The 21,503-nt window shown below is 46.0% G+C and overlaps 1 protein-coding gene across 2 annotated transcripts in view; it reads left to right on the forward strand.

Moving 5' to 3' along the window:
* The window catches only part of LOC132777121 (RING finger protein 145-like), a 29,201-nt gene extending 8,153 nt beyond the window's left edge, over positions 1-21,048 (forward strand). For both annotated transcript variants that reach the window (XM_067468486.1, XM_060779469.2), the window contains 8 exons: positions 221-312; positions 2,857-3,092; positions 6,315-6,493; positions 8,006-8,146; positions 10,152-10,334; positions 11,072-11,219; positions 13,967-14,323; positions 19,604-21,048. In XM_067468486.1, coding sequence (XP_067324587.1) covers positions 221-312; positions 2,857-3,092; positions 6,315-6,493; positions 8,006-8,146; positions 10,152-10,334; positions 11,072-11,219; positions 13,967-14,323; positions 19,604-20,305 — 2,038 coding nt within the window. In that variant the 3' untranslated portion in view covers positions 20,306-21,048. The remainder of the gene's footprint in view (positions 1-220; positions 313-2,856; positions 3,093-6,314; positions 6,494-8,005; positions 8,147-10,151; positions 10,335-11,071; positions 11,220-13,966; positions 14,324-19,603) is intronic.
* The last annotated feature ends 455 nt before the right edge of the window (positions 21,049-21,503 follow it).

Consider the following 21,503-nt stretch of genomic DNA (forward strand, 5'->3'; position numbering starts at 1 on the left):
ATTTGGATAGCTATGAATCATTCAGTCCTCCAGGTATTTCTGGACTACAGTTCCCAATAGACCTAGACAGCTTCGCCTTTAGCGAGGAATGCTGGGAATTGTATTTCAGCAACACCTGGAAGGATGCCTAATTTCCAGCCCTGCAGTATGGACTCCTGTTCTCACATCTGTCGCTTTTGGGTCTTCTCCTGGAAAACATTTTCCTTGTCTCCGTTCCCAGGGACTACATCCGTCACGAGATGGAACACGAATTCTACGGCGCCGTCTACCAGGATCCAGTCGCGCTGGGACGCTTCGCGACCGCACTCACTAGTGAGGAAGGGGCAGGGCAATTGGGACGATGACATGCATTAATGTCTGCTGTGCCTTGGCTTCCCATGTCTCAGTTGCCCATGGGCAAGGAGGCGGATGATGTAAAAGTCATTGCTTTGTAAGGAAGGAAAAATGAGTTTATACGGAACCAAGCAGACTGCAGTTCAGAGGTAGGACACATATCTTCACACTGGATCCCCCAGATTTTGTATAGATACACACACAGGCACACACCAGCATATATACCCGGCATTGCCTGCGTGTCAGAGGGACCACTGTCTGCCTGCTTTCTCCTTTCTCCAGCTCTGAGAAGGCCTACCTCTCAATGTCTTCATGGCAACGGTGAGCAGGCTCCCTTTCTTTCTTTCCTTCCTCCATTTTTCTCATACACCTCCCTCTTACTTTCTTTCCTTCTTCCTTGCTTTCCCTCATACCTTCCTTCCTTCCTTCCTTCCTTCTCTTCCTCCCCTTGCCCTTTTCCCCATTTCTCTTCCTTCTTTCTGTTGTTTTCTTTCTTTCTCTCTCCCTCTCTTCCTTCTGATTCCTTTCTTTCTCTTCACCTAGCCACAGCCAATCCATGTATTGTCGAAGGCTTTCATGGCCGGAATCACTGTGTTGTTGTATGTTTTTTCAGGCTATATGGCCATGGTCTAGAGGCATTCTCTCCTGATGTTTCGCCTGCATCTGTAGCAAGCATCCTCAGAGGTAGTGAGGTCTGTTGGAACTAGGAAAAAGGCGAAACGTCAGCAGAGAATGCCTCTAGAACATGGCTATATAGCCCGAAAAAACCTACAACACAGCCAATCCACTTCACTCCCATTTGACAAAGGGCCACTTCACCTTGCCACAGCCAATCCAATTTGTTATTTTTATTTTACTCAGCTCTGGATTCAAAAGGAGTGGGGTTTTTTTAATTTACACCACTGAATTATTTTAAGTTGGATACTGAAGTATCTGTGTGCCAAGTTTGGTCCAGATTCGCCAAGCTACAAAGGAGCCTTTGTGGTATAAACCAACCAAAATAATAATAATAATAATAATAATAATAATAATAATAATAATAATAGATTTTATTTATTAGCCACCTCTCCTGATGGATTGAGGCAGAATACCACGCATATTAACATGAAAATAAAATAAATTACTACATTACATAGATCAGGTGTCCTCAAACTAAGGCCCGGGGGCTGGATACAGCCCTCCAAGGTCATTTACCCGGCCCTCGCTCAGGGTCAACCTAAGTCTGAAACAACTTGAAAGCACACAACAACAACAGCAATCCTATCACATCAGCCAAAAGCAGGCCCACACTTCTCATTGAAATACTAATAAGCTTATATTTATTAAAATTGTTCTTCGTTTTAATTATTGTTTTGCTTTTAAGTGTTTTTTGCACTACAAATAAGATATGCGCAGTGTGCATAGGAATTCATTCGTGTTTTTTTCAAATTATAATCTGGCCCTCCAATAGTTAGAGGGACTGTGACCTGGCCCTCTGTTTAAAAAGTTTGAAGACCCCTGACATAGATAAATTACATAGATAAACACACACATGTATATATGAGAAAACTTATACCAAACACAACTGCAGAATTGACATATAGTGGTAAATTACACACACACACACACACACACACACACACACACACTGGATGGATGGATGGATGGATGGATAGATAGATAGATAGATAGATAGATAGATAGATAGATGATAGAGCAGTCCTCCTACTTGAGAGAAGGGGTCCTGAACTCCAATAGCTGCCAAATATGGGGTCCTAATATAAATATGCCCCCCCCCCCCCCCAGTGGCTCCTTGTGTAAATTGCTGAGCTGCTAAACTTGCTGACCGAAAGGTTGGCAGTTTGAATCAGGGAGCGGGGTGAGCTTCCGCTGTTAGGCCCAGCTTCTGCCAACCTAGCAGTTAGAAAGCATGCAAATGTGAGTAGATCAGTAGGTACCGCTCCGGCGGGAAGGTGATGTGCTCCAGTGGCCACATGACCTTGGAGGTGTCTTCGGATAATGCCGACTCTATGGCTCAAAAATGGAGATGAGCACCATCCCCCATAGTTGGACATGACTTAAAGGTCATGAGTTCGAAGCCAGCCCGGGTTGGAGTGGGTTTCCAACCAATTGTGTAGCCTGTTGTCGACCTTTGCAACCTGGAAGACAGTTGCATCTGTCAAGTAGGAAAATTAGGTACCACCTTGTGTGGGGAGGCTAAATTAACTAATTTATGAGACTATAAAAAAGACTCCAGCAAATGCAAAAGCATGCGGGGAATGCGGAAGTACTTCATCAGTGTCACAGATGGACGATGAAAGCGACAGCTCCCCTGGTGGCCAGAAAAAGTTAAATAGCCTCTGTCTATGTCTGTATACGTTGTATGTCAAAATTGGCATTGAATGTTTGCCATATATGTGTACACTGTAATCCGCCCTGAGTCCCCTGCGGGGTGAGAAGGGTGGAATATAAATACTGTAAATAAATAAATAAATAAGTCCCCTGTGCCTCTGAGGCCCTTCTTGACCGCTGTCTCCCTTCTAGGCCAGGTCATCGTGGCCACCCTCTGCGCCTTCCTGCTGAGGACGAAGCAGGTCTGGCTCTTTGCTGCCCCCATGCTCCCCCTGGCCGCCCGCCTCTGCTGCCTCCCGCTACAAGTCCTGCCCACCGTCAACACCTTTGCAGCCATTCTGACGGCCACCGAGGTTCTCTACGTTCTCGCGTCCGGCTTGTCGGTGCCGTTCCAGTTGGTGGCTGCTGCCTGCAGGGAAATCACTCAGGTGAGGCATCGTTTGGAGTTTTCATTTTTCCTCTTGCAGTATTTCCCCCCTGGTTTTATTCAACGCTAGCCATCCCCTGCCACACGTTGCTGTGGCCCAGTCTGGTGATCTGGAAAATAAATTAATGAGAAAGTGTTGGTTTCTTATATATGTAATTTCTTTATGCTTTGTGAGTAAACAGTATTCCTTGCTGTATTGTCGAGGGCTTTCATGGCCGGAATCACTGGGTTATTGTAGGTTTTTTCAGGCTATATGGCCATGTTCTAGAGGCATTCTCTCCTGATGTTTTGCCTGCATCTATGGCAAGCATCCTCAGAGGTAGTGAGATCTGTTGGAACTAGGAAAAGGGGTTTATACATCTGTGGAATGACCAGGGTGGGACAAAGAACTCTTGTCTGCTGGAGCTGGGTGTGAATGTTTCAACTGACCACCTTGATTAGCATTTGATAGCCTGGCAGTGCCTGGAGCAATCTTTTGTTGAGAGGTGATTAGATGTCTCTGATTGTTTTCCCTTTGCTGTTTTAATTTTAGAGTTTTTTAATACTGGTAGCCAGATTTTGTTCATCTTCATGGTTTCCTCCTTTCTGTTGAAATTCCTTGCTGTTTCTTTGTCAGTGCTGATGTGGAGATTGTCTAGTTTGCCTACTTTGGAACATGCACACATAATTGTCCTTCTTTAGGGGCCCCTTTCAAATCTATGATACTATATCTGTGTGTGTGAATCATATCTATCTATCTATATCTATGGCTGGTTGGCTCTCTGTCAGGAGGGCTTTGATTATGTTTTCTTGGCCTGGTGAAGGGAGTTGGACTGGATGGCCTTAAGTATTTTCTGTTGGTCATGGGGGTTCTGTGTGAGAAGTTTGCCCCAATTGTGTCATTCATGGGATTCAGAATGCTTTTTGATTGTAGGTGAACTATAAATCCCAGTAACTACAACTCCCAAATGTCACGGTCTATTTCCCCCAAACTCCATCTGTGTTCAAATTTGGGCATATTGAGTATCTGTGCCAAGTTTGGTCTAGATCCATCACTGTATGAGCCCACAATGCTCTCTGAATGTAGGCGAACTTCAACTCCCAAACTCAAGGTCAATGCCCACCAAACCCTTCCACGATTTTCTGTTGGTCATGGGAGTTCTGTGTGCCAACTTTGGTTCAATTCCATTGTTGGTGGGGTTTAGAATGCTCTTTGTTTACAGGTTAACTATAAATTCCAGCAACTACAACTCCCAAGTGACAAAATCAATCCTTCTGCCAACCCTATCAGTATTCAAATTTGGGCATACCGGGTATTTGTGCCAAATTTGCTCCAGTGAATGAAAATAAATCCTGCAGATCATTTCATCATATTAGGGTTATGATTGTGGTCACCACAACATGAGGAACTGTATTAAGGGGTCGCGGCATTAGGAAGGTTGAGAACCAATCAGGATCAGGGTACTTTGGATGTGGCGAATGATAACAATGAGGTTCATGAAGGTAATGGTGTTTCCAATGATATTGATGCAGAGAATGACCAGGAGATACCCGTTCAAAGTGTATTTTCTCATGAGAATGTTCCTGAAGGGTGTGGGGATGATGGTGTATTCCCTAAATTGCTACCAGAGAATTCCCATGGTTTAGAGCCTGAGAATAGCTTGGCACCTGGCCCAGCTGCAGAAATTAATGAGTAAATAGATAGACAGGATGTTATTAATCAGAATAGAATAGCAGATCAGTCTCTCAGACGTTCTGCCAGGCTCAAAGAAAGAATGATAAGGGATTCAAGGCTAAAACGAAACCCATTTTTGGCTGCTTGGGACATAGTTTAATGAGGAGATAAAAGTCCCAAGTACAGGATCTGTAGTCAGATGAAGCATCATTTGGAATCAAGACAAGACCTCGTTCTTGTTCCTTGGAAGCCTTGCTTTGGAAAGATTCATGTGTTAAGTGCCTTGGATTCATGTTTCCAGTTTTTGGATTTTACTATAGAAGTTTCTGCTTTTGTTTCTGCCATTGTTTTTCATGAACTTTGATGGACTAATTTCCTAGTCCTTGAATTGCTACCAGAGAATTCCCATGATTTGGAGCTTGAGAACAGCTCGGTACATGGCCCAGCTGCAGAAATTAATGAGCAAATAGATAGACAGGATGTGATTAGTCAAAACAGAAGAGCCGAACAGTGGCTCAGGCATTCTGCCAGGCTCAGAGAAAGAAAGATAAGAGAGTCAAAGCTAAAGAGAAACCAATTTCTGAGAGCTTGGGACATAGCTTAACGGGGAGATAAAAGTCCTAAGTACAGGGTCTGTAGTCAGATGAAACATTGTTTGGAATCAAGTAAAGATCTCGTCCCTGTTTCTTGGAAGCTTTGCTTGGAAAAGATTCATGTTTTAAGTGTCATTGTTTCATGATTTTGATCTTGGATTTTATGGTTTTGTATTCAATTGCCTTGGTTTCATGTTTCCTAGTTTTTGGATTTTATTTTAGAAGTTTCTGCCATTGTTTTTCATGAACTTTGATGCACTAATTCCCTAGTCTATTTTGTTCCAGTTTATCTTCCTGCCTAATTGGATTTACCTATTCCTTTACAGTGCTTTTTTACTTTTACTGTTCAATAAACGGATTGCATTTCTACTCAACTGTGTGGTGTTTAAAGTCAGAGGGCTTTTCCTGGTCTGGAGTGACACAAATGCATTTACATTCATTAAAAGACTCTATATGTAGCAAGACAACAGCATAATCTCCTGTCAACCTACAATAATCCCATTAATCATAGAATCATAGACTCAAAGAGTTGGAAGAGACCTCATGGGCCATCCAGTCCAACCCCCTGCCAAGAAGCAGGAATATTGCATTCAAATCACCCCTGACAGATGGCCATCCAGCCCCTGTTTAAAAGCTTCCAAAGAAGGAGCCTCCACCACACTCCGGGGCAGAGAGTTCCACTGCTGAACGGCTCTCACAGTCAGGAAGTTCTTCCTCATGTTCAGATAGGATATTCCTTAGGCAAGGGATCCATAGAGGTGACTTTGCTAGTTCCTTCCTCTGAAATAGAGCCTACAGCACACGATATTGGTTGGTGGTCTCCCACCCAAATACTAACCAGGGTTGACCCTGCTTAGTTTCTAAGATCAGGTGTGATCTGGTGCCTTGATGGTATTTAGGCCCTAAATACCTCTCGGTGCATGTATAGCTTGCTTAATGCTCATGTTCTCTGTGTGCTATGTTCTCTGTGTTCCAGGCGCTGGAAGTATACAATCTGGTCACGCTGGGCATGTCGCTCTGGAAGCAGCTGGCCGTCCCGCTTTTGTTCCTGGTCTTCTGGCTGGCCTTGTTCACCCTGCAGATCTACGCCTTGGCCTCCTCTTCTTCCGGCAGCCTTCTGTCGCACCAGGGGCTGATCTTCGTCCTCCTCAGCAGGTAGAAAAGCAGCAGAAAGGGTAGAGTCCAAGCAGTGGGTTGAGGGCAGTAGGCAGCTCCTTCCCCTGCCCTTGAGTCCTAGAATTTTAAACTTGGAGGCCAATACAAGGGTATTCCAGCACTACGCCTTGTAGGAAGAAGTGCAAAAAAGTTAGCAGAGATATTGAATGGGTGACACCTGGCCTGACAATAGTCCATTGAAAACGATCCAGAAGTCATGGGCCATCCGGTCCAACCCCATTCTTCCAAGAAGCAGGAACATTGCATTCAAATCACCCCTGACAGATGGCCATCCAGCCTCTGTTTAAAAGCTTCCAAAGAAGGAGCCTCCACCACACTCCGGGGCAGAGAGTTCCACTGCTGAACGGCTCTCACAGTCAGGAAGTTCTTCCTCGTGTTCAGATGGAATCTCCTTTCTTGTACTTTGAAGCGATTGTTCCGTGTCCTAGTCTCCAGGGAAGCAGTAAACAAGCTTGCTCCCTCCTCCTCCTCCCTGTGGCTTCCTCTCACATATGTATACATGGTTATCATATCTCCTCTCAGCCTTCTCTTCTTCAGGCTAAACATGCCCAGCTCCTTAAGCCGCTCCTCATATGGCTTGTTCTCCAGACCCTTGATCATTTTAGTCGCCCTCCTCTGGACACATTCCAACTTGTCAGTACCTCTCTTCAATTGTGGTGCCCAGAATTGGACACAATATTCCAGGTGTGGTCTAACCAAGGCATGGGGAGCATGACTTCCCTGGACCTAGACACTAGGCTCCTCTTGATGCAGGCCAAACCCATTGGCTTTTTTTGCCGCCACATCACATTGTTGGATCATGTTTAACTTGCTGTCTGCGAGGACTCTAAGATCGTTTTCACACGTACTGCGCTCGAGCCAGGCATTGTCACCCATTCTGTATCTTTGCATTTCGTTTTTCCTAAGTGGAGTATCTTGCATTTGGCCTACAACTCCCAAGAATCCCAGATACTTTACATTTGGATTTCTGGGATTTGAAGGCCAGGTTGAGAACCAATGATCTAGATGGAGGGTAATGATAGTCTGTCTCTATTCTGCTTTGAAAGGGATCTAGAAGACTTAATGGACCACAAGGTGACCCTGATGAGCCAACGGTGTAATGCAGCAGCGAAAAAGGCCAATGTGATTCTGGGTTGCATTGATAGGAGTGTAGTGTTGATATCAAGGGAAGTCATAGTCCCACTCTGTTCTGCTTTGGTCAGACCTCACTTGGAATCACTGTCGGTCCAGTTCTGGGCAGAACAATTCAAGGAAGATACGGACAAGCTGGAATGTGTCCAGAGAAGAGCCACCAAAATGATCTTTTGGACGCCTTAATCTTCCCATATTCTCCCTATCAGATAGCAATTTGGTTATTCCTTATAGTCATTCAGTTGGAAGAGATCCCCGGAGCCATTCCTCTTTGTCTTTGAGTGTATTGGGGGAGCAGGATAGACAAAAGTATGAGATGATTGTATTTGGTTTTAAACAGACGTTTCCTTCCCTCCTCAGCGTGGCCGAGTGCTGCAGCACCCCCTACTCCCTCGTCGGGCTGACCTTCACCATCTCCTACCTGGCCCTGGGTCTCCTCAAGCTCTGCAAGTTCTACTTGGCCGGATATGGCGCCTTTCAGAACGGCAACGTGATGCACAGGTGGGAGCGGCGGTGTCCCATTCACTCCTAAGTGGGTTGCAATCCCAAAAAAATAAATAATAATAAATAATGTATTGTCAAAAGCTTTCATGGCCGGAATCACTGGGTTGTTGTAGGTTTTTTTGGGCTATATGGCCATGTTCTAGAGGCATTTTCTCCTCACGTTTCGCCTGCATCTATGGCAAGTATCCTCAGAGGTAGTGAGGTCTGTTGGAACTAGGAAAAAGGGGTTTATATATCTGTGGAATGACCAGGGTGGGACAAAGGACTCTTGTCTGCTGGAGCTAGGTGTGAATGTTTCAACTGACCACCTTCATTAGCATTTGATTGCTTGGCAGTGCCTGGAGCAATCTTTTGTTGAGAGGTGATTAGATGTCCCTGATTGTTTCCTCTGTTGTTTTGCTGTTGTAATTTTAGAGTTGTTTAATACGGGTAGCCAGATTTTGTTCATTTTAATGGTTTCCTCCTTTCTGTTGAAATTGTCCACATGCTTGTGGATTTCAATGGCTTCTCTGTGTAGCCTGACATGTGGTTGTGAGAGTGGTCCAGCATTTCTGTGTTCTCAAATGATATCCTGTGTCCAGGTTGGTTCATCAGGTGCTCTGCTATGGCTGACTTCTCTGGTTGAAGTAGTCTGCAGTGCCTTCCATGTTCCTTGATTCGTGTCTGGGCAATGCTGCTGCGTTTGGTGGTCCCTCTGGAGACTTGTCCATAGCTGCATGGGATATGGTAGACTCCTGCAGAAGTGAGTCCCCTCAGTCCTGCAGCTCTACTGATGTCTGAGGTGGAGCATCCATTGGCCTGTAGAGCCCAGTTTAGGTGGTTCAGTTCATCTTGGAGGAGGTGGGCTTCGCAGATGAGGAAACACAACATACAAACTATCTACAGGCCCACCAAGAAAATCCAACAAATGCTACATTCAGCAAAGGACAAGAGGGATCCTCTCACTTCTGCAGGAGTCTACCATATACCATGCAGCTGTGGAAAGGGAGTTCCAGAGCCGGGGAGCAATCACCGAGAAGGCCCTGTCTCTCGTCCCCACCAATCGTGCCTGTGACAATGGCAGGACGGAAAGCAGGGCCTCCCCGAGGATCTTAATCTCTGCGATGGTTCATAGGAGGAGATGCGTTCGGACAGGTAAATTGGGCTGGGACCATTTAGGGCTTTATAGGCCAAAGCCAGCACTTTGAATTGTGCCCGGTAGCAAACTGGCAGCCAGTGGAGCTGGCGTAACATGGGAGTGGTGTGCTCCTTGTATGCCGCCCCAGTTATTAACCGTTGGACTATTTGAAGCTTCCGAGCAGTCTTCAAAGGCAGCCCCACGTAGACTGCATTGCAGTAGTCTATCCTAGCTGTAACGGGAGCGTGGGCCACCTTGGCCAAGGCTGACTTCCCAAGGTACGGGCGCAACTGGCGCACAAGTTTTTATTGTGCGAATGCTCCCCTGGCCACCACTGCAACCTTGGATTCCAGGCTCAAGGATTAGTCCAGGAGGACCCCCAAGCTGTGAACCTGAGCCTTCAAGGGGAGTGTAACCCCGTCTAGCTCAGGTTGCGACCCTATACCCTGTTTGGCCTTGCGACTAACCAGGAGGACCTCTGTCTTGTCTGGATTCAGATTATGAAAACAGATAATCCACATTATTGGCTTTGAATCGGATTGTATGAGTCTACACTGCCATATATTCCAGTTCAAAGCAGATAACCTGGATTTAATATGGCAGCCTAGAAGGGGCGTCATATAACCCAGTTCAACGCGAATAATGTGGAACACCTGCTTTAATAATCTGTCTTATATGGCCGTGTAGAAGGAGCCTTTGAATGAAGAGGAGTATCAGTCTAACAATCACGAATAGGAGGAGAGACTAGAGAGAGGCAGACAAAGGGGACAATGAGGGAAGGGCTTTCCCTGCCGGCTAACTCCTCTGCCTATCTGTTTCCTTACTGAGGACTATAAACCTGTTCAGGGTGTGGTTGACCTCCATCGTCTCTTTCCTGCCTTGCAGAGGTGTGACCGAGGGAGTGACGCTGCTGCTGCTGGCCCTCCAGACCGGCCTCCTGGACCTGCAGCTCCTCCAGAGGACTTTCCTGCTCAGCATCATCCTCTTCATCGTGGTGACATCCACCTTGCAGTCCATGATTGAAATCGCAGACCCCGTCCTGCTGGGGCTGGGGGCTTCACGGAACAGGTGAGCCTTTGCGCCTGGGAGAACTGGGAGCCATGTTGCAGAGAGAGACCTTTGTGTTTTGCCCTTTGTCCTCTTCATGGGGATAGAGGCTTACCAGTGAGGCATTATTTATGTATTTCTATCATTTCTTCCCCGTCCTTCTCAACCCCCGAAGGGGAACTCAGGGCGGCTTACAACGGCAGCAATTCAATGCCGACAACATATGAAGTACATTACAACAACATTATGCAAGAGATAAAACATTAGATTCTTTATTTATTTATTTACAGTATTTATATTCCACCCTTCTCGCCCCGCAGGGGACTCAGGGCGGATTACAATGTACATATACATGGCAAACATTCAATGCCATAGACACACAACATATATAGACAGACACACAGAGGATATTTAACATTCCAGCTTTTTGATGAGGGTATTCTGGCCACACCTTGCACATGAGTCTCCTGGTCCTTCTCTGCATCAGTATCATAACCAAACCATTGCCATCTTGAAATTCATTGGCATCACATCCAAAGCACCCTGATCCTGAAACACAATCACAGGCTGAACTCCCAACACTGCCCCTGTAATTGCTGGAGATCATTTGCTCTACTGCTGGTTCAAGAAGCGTCTGATCTGCTGAAACTGCTGCTGCTTTACATTTTAAATGCTTTCCCCCTTTTTTGAAATTACCCACCAACACTAGGAACATATGCCCTGGGGCCTTATGGATGCTCTCCTTGTCCCTCTTGCAGGAGCCTCTGGAAGCACTTCCGCGGAGTCAGCATGTGCCTCTTCCTCCTGGTCTTCCCTGGCTTCATGGCCTACAAGATTGCCCACTTCTTCCACATGGACTTCTGGCTCCTGATCCTCATCTCCAGCTGCATGCTGACCTCCCTGCAGGTACCTTGACCTTTCCCTTCCCCTGCCTCATGGGAACTCCCAAAAAACTCTCAGCTTCCTATAAAGCTCAAAATCAGAAATAGCATGGAAAGAATAGGGTACGAAAACAAGAAACCAGCTTCGATCTCAAGCTTTGTTGACCAACTGTTTCTATATTATCTTGTAATTGGGTTGTTGTAGGTTTTTTCGGGCTATATGGCCATGTTCTAGAGGCATTTTCTCCTGACGTTTCGCCTGCATCTATGGCAAGCATCCTCAGAGGTTGTGAGGTCTGTTGGAACTAGGAAAAAGGGTTTATATATCTGTGGAAAGACCAGGGTGGGACAAAGAACTCTTGTCTGCTGGAGCTAGGTGTGACTGTTTCAACTGACCACCTTGATTAGCATCTGATAGCCTGGCAGGGCTATCAAATGCTACATAGGGACCACCAAACGCAGCAGCATTGCCCAAACACGAATCAAGGAACAGGAAAGGCACTGCAGACTACTTCAGCCAGAGGAGTCAGCCATAGCAGAGCACCTGATGGTTCCACCTGGACACAGCATATTATTTGAAAACACAGAAATGCTGGACCACTCCAACAACCACCATGTCAGACTACACAGAGAAGCCATTGAGATCCACAAGCATGTGGACAATTTCAACAGAAAGGAGGAAGCCATGAAAATGAACAAAATCTGGCTACCAGTATTAAAAAATTCTAAAATTAAAACAGCAAAACAACAGAGAAGAAACAATCAGGCACATCTAATCACCTCTCAACAAAAGATTGCTCCAGGCACTGCCGGGCTATCAAATGCTAATCAAGGTGGTCAGCTGAAACATTCACACCTAGCTCCAGCAGACAAGAGTCCTTTGTCCCACCCTGGTCATTCCACAAATATATAAACCCCTTTTCCTAGTTCCAACAGACCTCACTACCTCTGAGGATGCTCGCCATAGATGCAGGTGAAATGTCAGGAGAGAATTCCTCTAGAACATGGCCATATAGCCTGACAAAACCTACAACAACCTATGTTGAATTGGTTGGGACTCAATGAGATAATCATTGAAAAACTATCACAAAATGTACTATTATTTATTTATTTATTTATTTCGTGTACTTCTACCCCGCCCTTCTCAACCCCCAAGGGGGGACTCAGGGTGGCTTACAAAAAAGGCACAATTCGATGCCTACATAATAATACAGATAAACGTATAAAAACAGCAATTAAACAGTTATAACAGTTAAAACAATCAATATAGTATATCACAGTCAGTAAACCATTCTCAAGCTCCGCGTTCGACAATTCAGAGTCCATACTTCATTCTACATTGTCTATTCCTATCAGTCGTCGTAGTCCTTTATTTATCTGCCAGGTTGCCCAAACGCCTGGTCCCAAATCCATGTCTTTAATTTCCTTCTAAAGGAAAGGAGGGATGTCGCTGATCTAACTTCCCCAGGGAGTGAATTCCACAGGTGAGGGGCCACCACCGAGAAGGCCCTGCTCCTCGTCCCCGCCAGCCTCACTTGTGATAGAGGCGGGGACAAGAGCAGGGCCTCCCCAGGTGGGACATAGAGGGAGATCCGTTCGGACAGTTACGCTGGGCCGGAACCATATAGGGTTTTGTAGGTCAAAACCAGCATTTTGAATTGTGCTCGGCAGCCAGTGGAGCTGACATAACAGAGGGGTGGTATGCTCCCTGTATGGCGCTCCGGTGAGTACTCTGGCTGCCTCCCACTGGACTAATTGAAGTTTCCGAACAGTCTTCAAAGGCAACCCCACATAGAGTGCGTTGCAGTAATCTAATCGGGATGTAACAGGAGCGTGGACCACTGTGGCCAGATCCGACTATAGCAGGGTATCTGTCCTGTAAAAGCAAAGTTTTTGCAATTTAATAAGCTTTTCCATGTTTTGATTATAAATCCAATTAGGAAATGATATTTATAATACAGGAACAAAAAACTGTTACATGGTGTTATACATGATCGAATAAATGTAGTTCGACCACTGTAATGGTGATTTCTCAATCAAGTGGAGTCTTAGGAGTTGTCTTATTTCTCTGCCAAAGAATGCTAGGAGCTCATCAAACTACAGCTCCCAGGATTCCATTGAGCCATGGCAATCCCATTGAGGAGGCATGGCAGTGTGCAGTGTAGAATGGAATGGAACCTCCATCTTTTGAGGCAATGTGCCTCAGATGGCAGATCTTCCAATATGTTGGGAGAGAGGACTGCATTCCCTATAGCGCCCCACTCTTTCACTTCTCACCTTCACAATTCACGAGATTTATTGACAAGCTGAAATGTGTCCACGGGAGAGTGACTCAAATGATCAAGAGTCTGAAGAACAAGCCCTATGAAGAGCGGCTTAAAGATCTGGGCATGTTTAGCCTGCAGAAGAGAAGGCTGAGATGAGACATGGCAGCCATGTATAAATATATGAGGGGAAGTTACAGGAAGGAGGGAGCAAGCTTGTTTTCTGCTTCCCTAGAGACTAGGACGCAATGGAACAATGGCTTCAAACTACAAGAGAGGAGATTCCATCTGAACTTGAGGAAGAACTTCCTGACTGTGAGAGCTGTTCAGCAGTGGAACTCTCTGCCCCGGAGTGTGGTGGAGGCTCCTTCCTTGGAAGCTTTGAAACAGAGGCTGGGTGGCCGTCTGTCGGGGGTGATTTGAATGCAATATTCCTGCTTCTTGGCAGAATGGGGTTGGACTGGATGGCTCATGAGGTCTCTTCCAACTCTTTGATTCTATGATTCAGGTGATGGGGACCCTCTTCATCTACGGCCTCTTTATTGTGGAGCTCTTCCAAGACACGCCAATGGAGAGGATGGACGAGATCATCTACTACGTCAACGCCGTCAGCCGGGTGCTGGAGTTCCTGGTGGCCCTCTGCGTGGTGGCCTACGGCTCCTGGGAGTCCATCTTTGGGGAGTGGAGCTGGATGGGGGCCTCGGTCATCATCATCCACTGCTACTTCAACGTCTGGCTGAGGGCCCAGTCGGGGTGGAGGAGCTTCCTTCTCCGCCGGGAGGCTGCCAAGAAGATCGGTTTGTTGCCAGTGGCCACCCAAGAGCAGCTGCGGCACCACGACGACGTCTGCGCCATTTGCTTCCAGGTGAGTGCCCGTCAGGGTTTAGCACAATCCCATCCTTTTCTCCTTGTGCCTTGACCATCCCTTCTAACAAAGCAACAACATCTTTATTAATGACTTAGATGAAGGGCTAGAAGGCATGATCATCAAGTTTGCAGACGACACCAAATTGGGAGGGATAGCCAATAGTCCAGAGGACAGGAGCAGAATTCAAAATGATCTTGACAGATTAGAGAGATGGGCCAAAACTAACAAAATGAAGTTCAACAGTGACAAATGCAAGATACTCCACTTTGGCAGAAAAAATGAAATGCAAAGATACAGAATGGGGGACAATGCCTGGCTCGAGAGCAGTACGTGTGCAAAAGATCTTGGAGTCCTCGTGGACAACAAGTTAAACATGAGCCAGGAATGTGATGTGGCGGCAAAAAAAGCCAATGGGATTTTGGCCTGCATCAAGAGGAGCATAGTGTCTAGATCTAAGGAAGTAATGCTACCCCTCTATTCTGCTTTGGTTAGACCACACCTGGAATATTGTGTCCAATTCTGGGCGCCACAATTCAAGAGAGATATTGACAAGCTGGAATGTGTCCAGAGGAGGGCGACTAAAATGATCAAGGGTCTGGAGAACAAGCCCTATGAGGAGCGGCTTAGGGAACTGGGCATGTTTAGCCTGAAGAAGAGAAGGCTGAGAGGAGATACGATAGCCATGTATAAATATGTGAGAGGAAGCCACAGGGAGGAGGAGTGAGCAAGCTTGTTCTCTGCTTCCTTGGAGACTAGGACGCGGAACAATGGCTTCAAACTACAAGAGAGGAGATTCCATCTGAACATGAGGAAGAACTTCCTGACTGTGAGAGCCGTTCAGCAGTGGAACTCTCTGCCCTGGAGTGTGGTGGAGGCTCCTTCTTTGGAAGCTTTTAAGCAGAGGCTGGATGGCCATCTGTCAGGAGTGATTTGAATGCAATATTCCTGCTTCTTGGCAGGGGGTTGGACTGGATGGCCCATGAGGTCTCTTCCAACTCTTTGATTCTATGATTCTATGGTGCACAGCAATTCAGAGGATAGGATTAATGAGCAAAGTGCATAGGTCATATAGCAGCATGAAGGATAAGATCAATATAGGAAGGATCATTCTAACTTTGGATACAACAGTAGTAAAGTGCGTGGCCAGAAATTTTTTTGGGTCCTAACTGGGGCCAGTTATCAAGGGAATTGTTTAGACAAATGCACAGCGGAACATCCACGTCTTTAGATCTTTTCAAAAAGTGGATAGGGAGGGTGCTAGTCTGATCTCCCTGGGGAGGGCATTCCAGGGCCGGAGGGGGAGGGGTGACAACCGATAAGACCCTCTCCCCACCAACGACACCTGTGACGAAGGTGGAAGCAAAAGAAGGGCTTCCCCAGAAGATCTGCAACGATACCTCGTGAAGGCGGATCTGCCCAGGGTGGTCCATGCCGTAGTCACCTCCAGATTGGATTACTGTAATGCGCTGTACGTGGGGCTACCCTTGAAAACGGCCCGGAAATTTCAATTGGTCCAATGAGCGGCAGCCAGATTGTTAAGTGGTGCTCCTTACAGGGAGCGGTCAACCCTCCTGTTTAAGGAGCTCCACTGGCTGCCGTTCATTTTCCGGTCCCAATTGAAGGTGCAGGTGCTTACCTACAAAGCCCTAAACAGTTTGGGACCTGCCTACCTGTGTGACCGCATCACTGTGTACAAACCCACATGATCTCTTCAATCACCTGGAGAGGCCCTGCTCATGCTCTCGCCTCCATCGCAAGCGCGACTGGTGGGGACGAGGGACAGGGCCTTCTTGGTGGTGGCCCCTCGACTCTGGAACTCACTCCCCAGGGACATCAGACATGCCCCAACACTGGCAGTCTTTAGGAGGAGCCTGAAAACGTGGTTGTTCCAGTGTGCCTTCCCAGAATAAGGAAACTCCCAGCAATATGTCCCTAAATGCTCTTTTTAGTGATCTAGGATTGTCTGCACGCTCTATCCCTCTCGTAAATTTCTATCCTGTTTATATGTCACCTGGTCACGCCCAGCATTATTTTTAAAAAAGTTTTAATTAGTACATCTGACCCTGCCATAGTTTTTTAAACGTCGCTGTGTTACTGTTAATGTTTATTGCTATTTTCTGTTTATGAGTTTATTTATTGTTTGTATTACTATTGCTATTGTTTTTGTTGTTGTATTGTGGGCTCGGCCTCATGTAAGCCGCACCGAGTCCCTTGGGGAGATGGTAGCGGGGTACAAATAAAGTTTTATTATTATTATATTATCTTAAGAGATTGTGTGGGTTCGTAAGGGAAGATGTAGTCTCGAAGATAGGCAGATACTGAACCATTTAGAGGTCCCAAACCATTTAGAGTTTCGTCATATTGAGCCACAAGGAGAGACGGGTATTAAATATGTTGGTGTTGTTACGCTATGTAACATGATTTTTGTTCCTGGGTTATAAATCTAATTTCCTAATTGGTTCTATTATAAAAACATAGGGAGAGTTTATTAAACTCCCAAAACTTATGTTTTTGTGGTCTGCACCAGAGGTTTAAAATAGTACACGAAAGGGCCGAAAAACCTGGCTCTTCGAAAAGGCCTTCAATTAAGTGCTATGTTTTGGAATAACTACCGGAATGGACTATGACGACGAGATTGATTATGACCCAAACAAGACGAAGCGGATTTTTAGTTTAATTAGCTGTGTGTTAGTAAGATGTGTGTTATCCTGATTTACTGTAACTGTTGTCTTTATGTTCTGTGTTCTGTACACCGCCACGAGTCGCCTTCGGGCTGAGAGTGGCGGTTAACAAATGCAAATAATAAATAAATAAATAATAATAAAAATAACACATTGGAAAGTTTGTGGAGTAGAACAACTACTTTCAAAGTACGTCCTGCACAGTTAAACAGGAAATAATGCTTTTGAACCAGGAACAGGGTTTTTTTTCAAATTTTGTTACACAGTGTTGCTGTTGTTGTAATTATTATTAGGTTGGGGGGGGGGGTGGCACATTGAAAGGTTTAAAATGGCAGCCACAAAAACAAAGTTTCTGGAGTATAACAACTACTTTCAATGTACGTACTGCACAATTAAATAGGAAATAACACTTTCGAACAGAATACTTTTCATATTTTGTTACATAGTGTTGTTGCTGTTGTTAATATTATTAGGGGGGAAATGAAATGCACAGACATAGGATGGAGGACACCTGGCTTGAAAACAATACATGGGGGAAGGAGTCTTAATAGGCCACAAGCAGAACATGGGTTGATGGTGTGATACAGCAGCTAAAAAAGCCAACCTTCTTTTTCTCCAAGCTGAACATACCCATTTCCTTAAGCCATTCCTAAAAAGACTTTCAGGGCTTAAGCCATTTTTGCGGCTCTTCTCTGGACACTTTCTCTCTTGTCCGTCTCCTTCTTGAAATGCTTTGCCCAGAATTGGACGCTGGATTATTCCATGTGAGGTCTGATGAAAGCAGATTAGAGTGGGACTATGATTTCCCTCCATTTAGACACGATTCTCCTCTACATGCAACCTAGAATCACATTGCCCTTTTGCGCTGCTATATCACACTGTTGGCTCATGTTCAGTTTGTGGTCTACTAAGACTCCTAGATCCCTTTCCCATGGACTGTTTTCATGCAAGGCTCCACCCATCCTATATCTGTGCATTTTTATTGCTTGAGTGTACTACCTTACATTTCCCACTGTTGACATTCATTTAGGTCAGTGGTTCTCAACCTTCCTAATGCTGCGACCCCTTAATACAGTTTCTCATGTTGCGGAGACCCCCAGCTATAACATTCTTTTTGTTGCTACTTTATAATTGTAATTTTTCTCCTGTTATGAATTGTAATGTAAATTTATATGTTATGCAGGATGTATTTTCATTTACTGCACCAAATTTGGTACAAATACCCAATATGCCCAAATCTGAATACTGGTGAGGTTGGGAGTTGTAGTTGCTGGGATTTATAGTTCACCTACTATCAAAGAGCATTCTGAGCTCCACCAGTGATGGAATTGGACCAAACTTGACACACAGAACTCCCACGACAAACAGAAAATACTGGAAGGGTTTGGTGGGCACTGATCTTGCGTTTTGGAGTTGTAGTTCACCTACATCCAGAGGGCATTGTGGACACAAACAATGTTGGATCTGGATCAAACTTGGCATGGATACTCAATATGGGGTTGCCTTTGAAGACTGTTTGGAAACTCCCAACTAGTCCAGCGGGAGGCAGCCAGACTGCTCACCGGAGCGTCATACAGGGAGCATACCACCCCCCTGTTATGTCAGCTCCACTGGCTGTCAATCCAGTTCCGAGCACAATTCAAAGTGCTGGTTTTGACCTACAAAACCCTATACGGTTCTGGTCCAGTGTATCTGTCCGAACGGATCTCCCTCTATGTCCCACCCCGGAGTCTAAGATCTTCCGGGGAGGCCCTGCTCTCGACCCCGCCTTTATCACAAGTGACGTTGGCGAGGACGAGGAGCAGGGCCTTCTCGGTGGTGGCCCCCCACCTGTGGAATTCACTCCCCAGGGAAATTAGATCTGCAACATCGCTCCTTTCCTTTAGGAAAAAACTGAAAACATGGATTTGGGACCAGGCATTCGGACAATCGGGCAGATAAAGAAAGGACTTTGACAATGATCAGGAAATGATCAATGGAATAGAACTATGGAACTCTGAAAAATGAAACGCTGAGCATGAGAATAGGTTTTTTTATATGATATGTTATATACTAATTGTTTTGATTGTTTTAACTGTGATAATTGTTTTAAATATGGTTTTGTACATTATGTGTAATTTGTATAGGCATCGAATTGTGCCTTTTTTGTAAGCCGCCCTGAGTCCCCCCTCGGGGGTTGAGAAGGGCGGGGTAAAAGTACCCGAAATAAAATAAATAAATAAATAAATAAAATATGCCCAAACCCTGGTGGAGTTTGGGGAAAATAAACCTTCACATTTGGGAGTTGCTGGGATTTATAGTTCACCTAAACTCAAAGAGCATTCTGAACCCCACAACAATAGAATTGAGCCAAATTTCCCACACAGGACCCCCATGATCAACAGAAAATACTGTGTTTTCTGATGGTCTTTGGCGACCCCTCTGACACCCCCTTGTGACCCCCCCCCCCATGGGTCCTTACCCCTCTGGTTGAGGAAATGCTGATTTAGGTAGAAAAGCATTGGCATTTTTTTTATCAGTGCATCACAGTGTTGATTTGTGTTGTTGAGCCTGCCTTTGTATTCCTTTCCCTCACTGCCTTCTCTGCCCCTTGCAGGAGATGACCCTGGCTGTGGTCATGCAGTGCGGCCACTTCTTCCACGGGCCCTGCTTGCGCAAGTGGTTCTACGTCCAGGACACCTGCCCGCTCTGCCACCAGCCGGTCCAGCCCTTGGCCAACCCTGCAAGCTCAGGTCGCCCCCAGGTTGCAGATCCTGGTCCAGCGACGGGGGGAAATCCCGTCCTGGAGGAGGGAGACCCAGTTGCTCAGAGCAGCACAGAAGACTCTGATGATAGCAGGACTTCAGAAGCTGGGGAGACACCCACAGAAGGTCCAGGAGACCCCAACTGGACCTTCCCAGAAGGGGAAAACCTGCAACAGTGTGGCCGCAGCAGAGGAGGAGAATTGGACGAGAATCCCCTTCTAGATCCTTCTCCCTTGGAGGAAGCACAAACATCTGCCTCAGCTGCAGAAAGCAGCCATGTCTCTGTTCAGTGGGAACTGCCTTTGGGGGGGAACTCATTCAGCAGCTCAGAAGAGCCCCCATACCTGGTCCAGGAGGACCTTCCTGACAGAGATATTCTCCCAAAACAGTCTGCCCAAAGAGAGATCAGTTCTGGAGTCCCTTCGTCACTCCTGTCTGAAGAACATCTTGAAGATCTTGAGAGACCCACCTCAAATTTGGTTTCTGAGGATCCTCCATTGTTACCGGAGGGTCGCGTTGACATTTTGGGTGAGAGCCAGGAACCCAAGTGCTAGCAGAGACCTTAAGACACTAGGATTGTGTGTCCTGGTACCTCCCCCTCCCCACTTTTGCCTTCCTCCTGACCCTCAAACTCAGTTGAACCTGCTGCTCTTTCTGCTTCTAGGGAAGTAGCCAGTCAAGACAACAATAATGTCCTTTCTGTCCATCTCCATCTGAGATAAAAAGGAATGAAGAGCCCCTTTCTTGAGTATGGAAGGGCCCGTCATCCTTTCAGAGTTGCGGGTCGTTGTTTTTTAGGACGTCACTCCTTCAGTTGGAGCCGCAAGGTTTGTTTCTCAGAACTCTTTCTGCCGCCTTTCAATGGTTGCGCTGGCCGCAACATGAGCACCCAGTTTTCAAGAAGCATGAGTTTCTTTCAAAATGGTGGCAGAGCATTGGGGCAACGTCCTGGATTTTGGGGCACATCCAAATCCGGGAATTTGACCATCTGCTGCACTGCGAGTCCCAATATCCTGTGACGAAGAATACTGGGAGTTGCAGTTCAACAACACCCGGAGAGCTCCGTGGTTCTCTACTGAATATACAAAACATTTGGAGGTTGTGCTTCCTGTCCAAATGAGGAAATTGTGTTGGATTTTCCCAATGACAGCCTGAAGCATTACGTACGCTGCAGAATCAATGGAGCATTGGGGATGGTTAATTTAATTTTGTTTTGTTTTTTCTCAAAGCGGTTGCTTCAAAAGATGGCGTGATCAGCGAATTCCTTGTGAGCCAAATAAAAGAGGTGAATAAATTATATGGACGTCGTGTGAAACAACAACTACACATGTATTGTCGAAGGCTTTCATGGCCGGAATCACTGGGTTGTTATAGGTTTTTTCAGGCTATATGGCCATGTTCTAGAGGCATTCTCTCCTGACGTTTTGCCTGCATCTATGGCAAGCATCCTCAGAGGTAGTGAGGTCTCTTGGAACTAGGAAAAAGGGTTTATATTATCAGAGTAAAAATTTGGGGGGCTATGCGCAGCGGAAGAGGTTACTAGATCACACAGACACAAATCAGGACACTGCAGTCTTCCAGTTTCAAAATAACAAAGTTTACTAAGTACATCTCAACACGTCTACTTCTAAGCGAGCTTACATCAGGAACTACAAAGCACAGCTTCAGTACAGTTTCAGAACATCTGCTTATCAGGCTCTCTGGCTGTAAGCCGGATACTCCCTATTTCTTCCCAGCCAGAGAAACGCGTTG

The sequence above is a fragment of the Anolis sagrei genome, chromosome 5 (genome assembly GCF_037176765.1).
Source record: "Anolis sagrei isolate rAnoSag1 chromosome 5, rAnoSag1.mat, whole genome shotgun sequence".
Classification (NCBI taxonomy): domain Eukaryota; kingdom Metazoa; phylum Chordata; class Lepidosauria; order Squamata; family Dactyloidae; genus Anolis; species Anolis sagrei.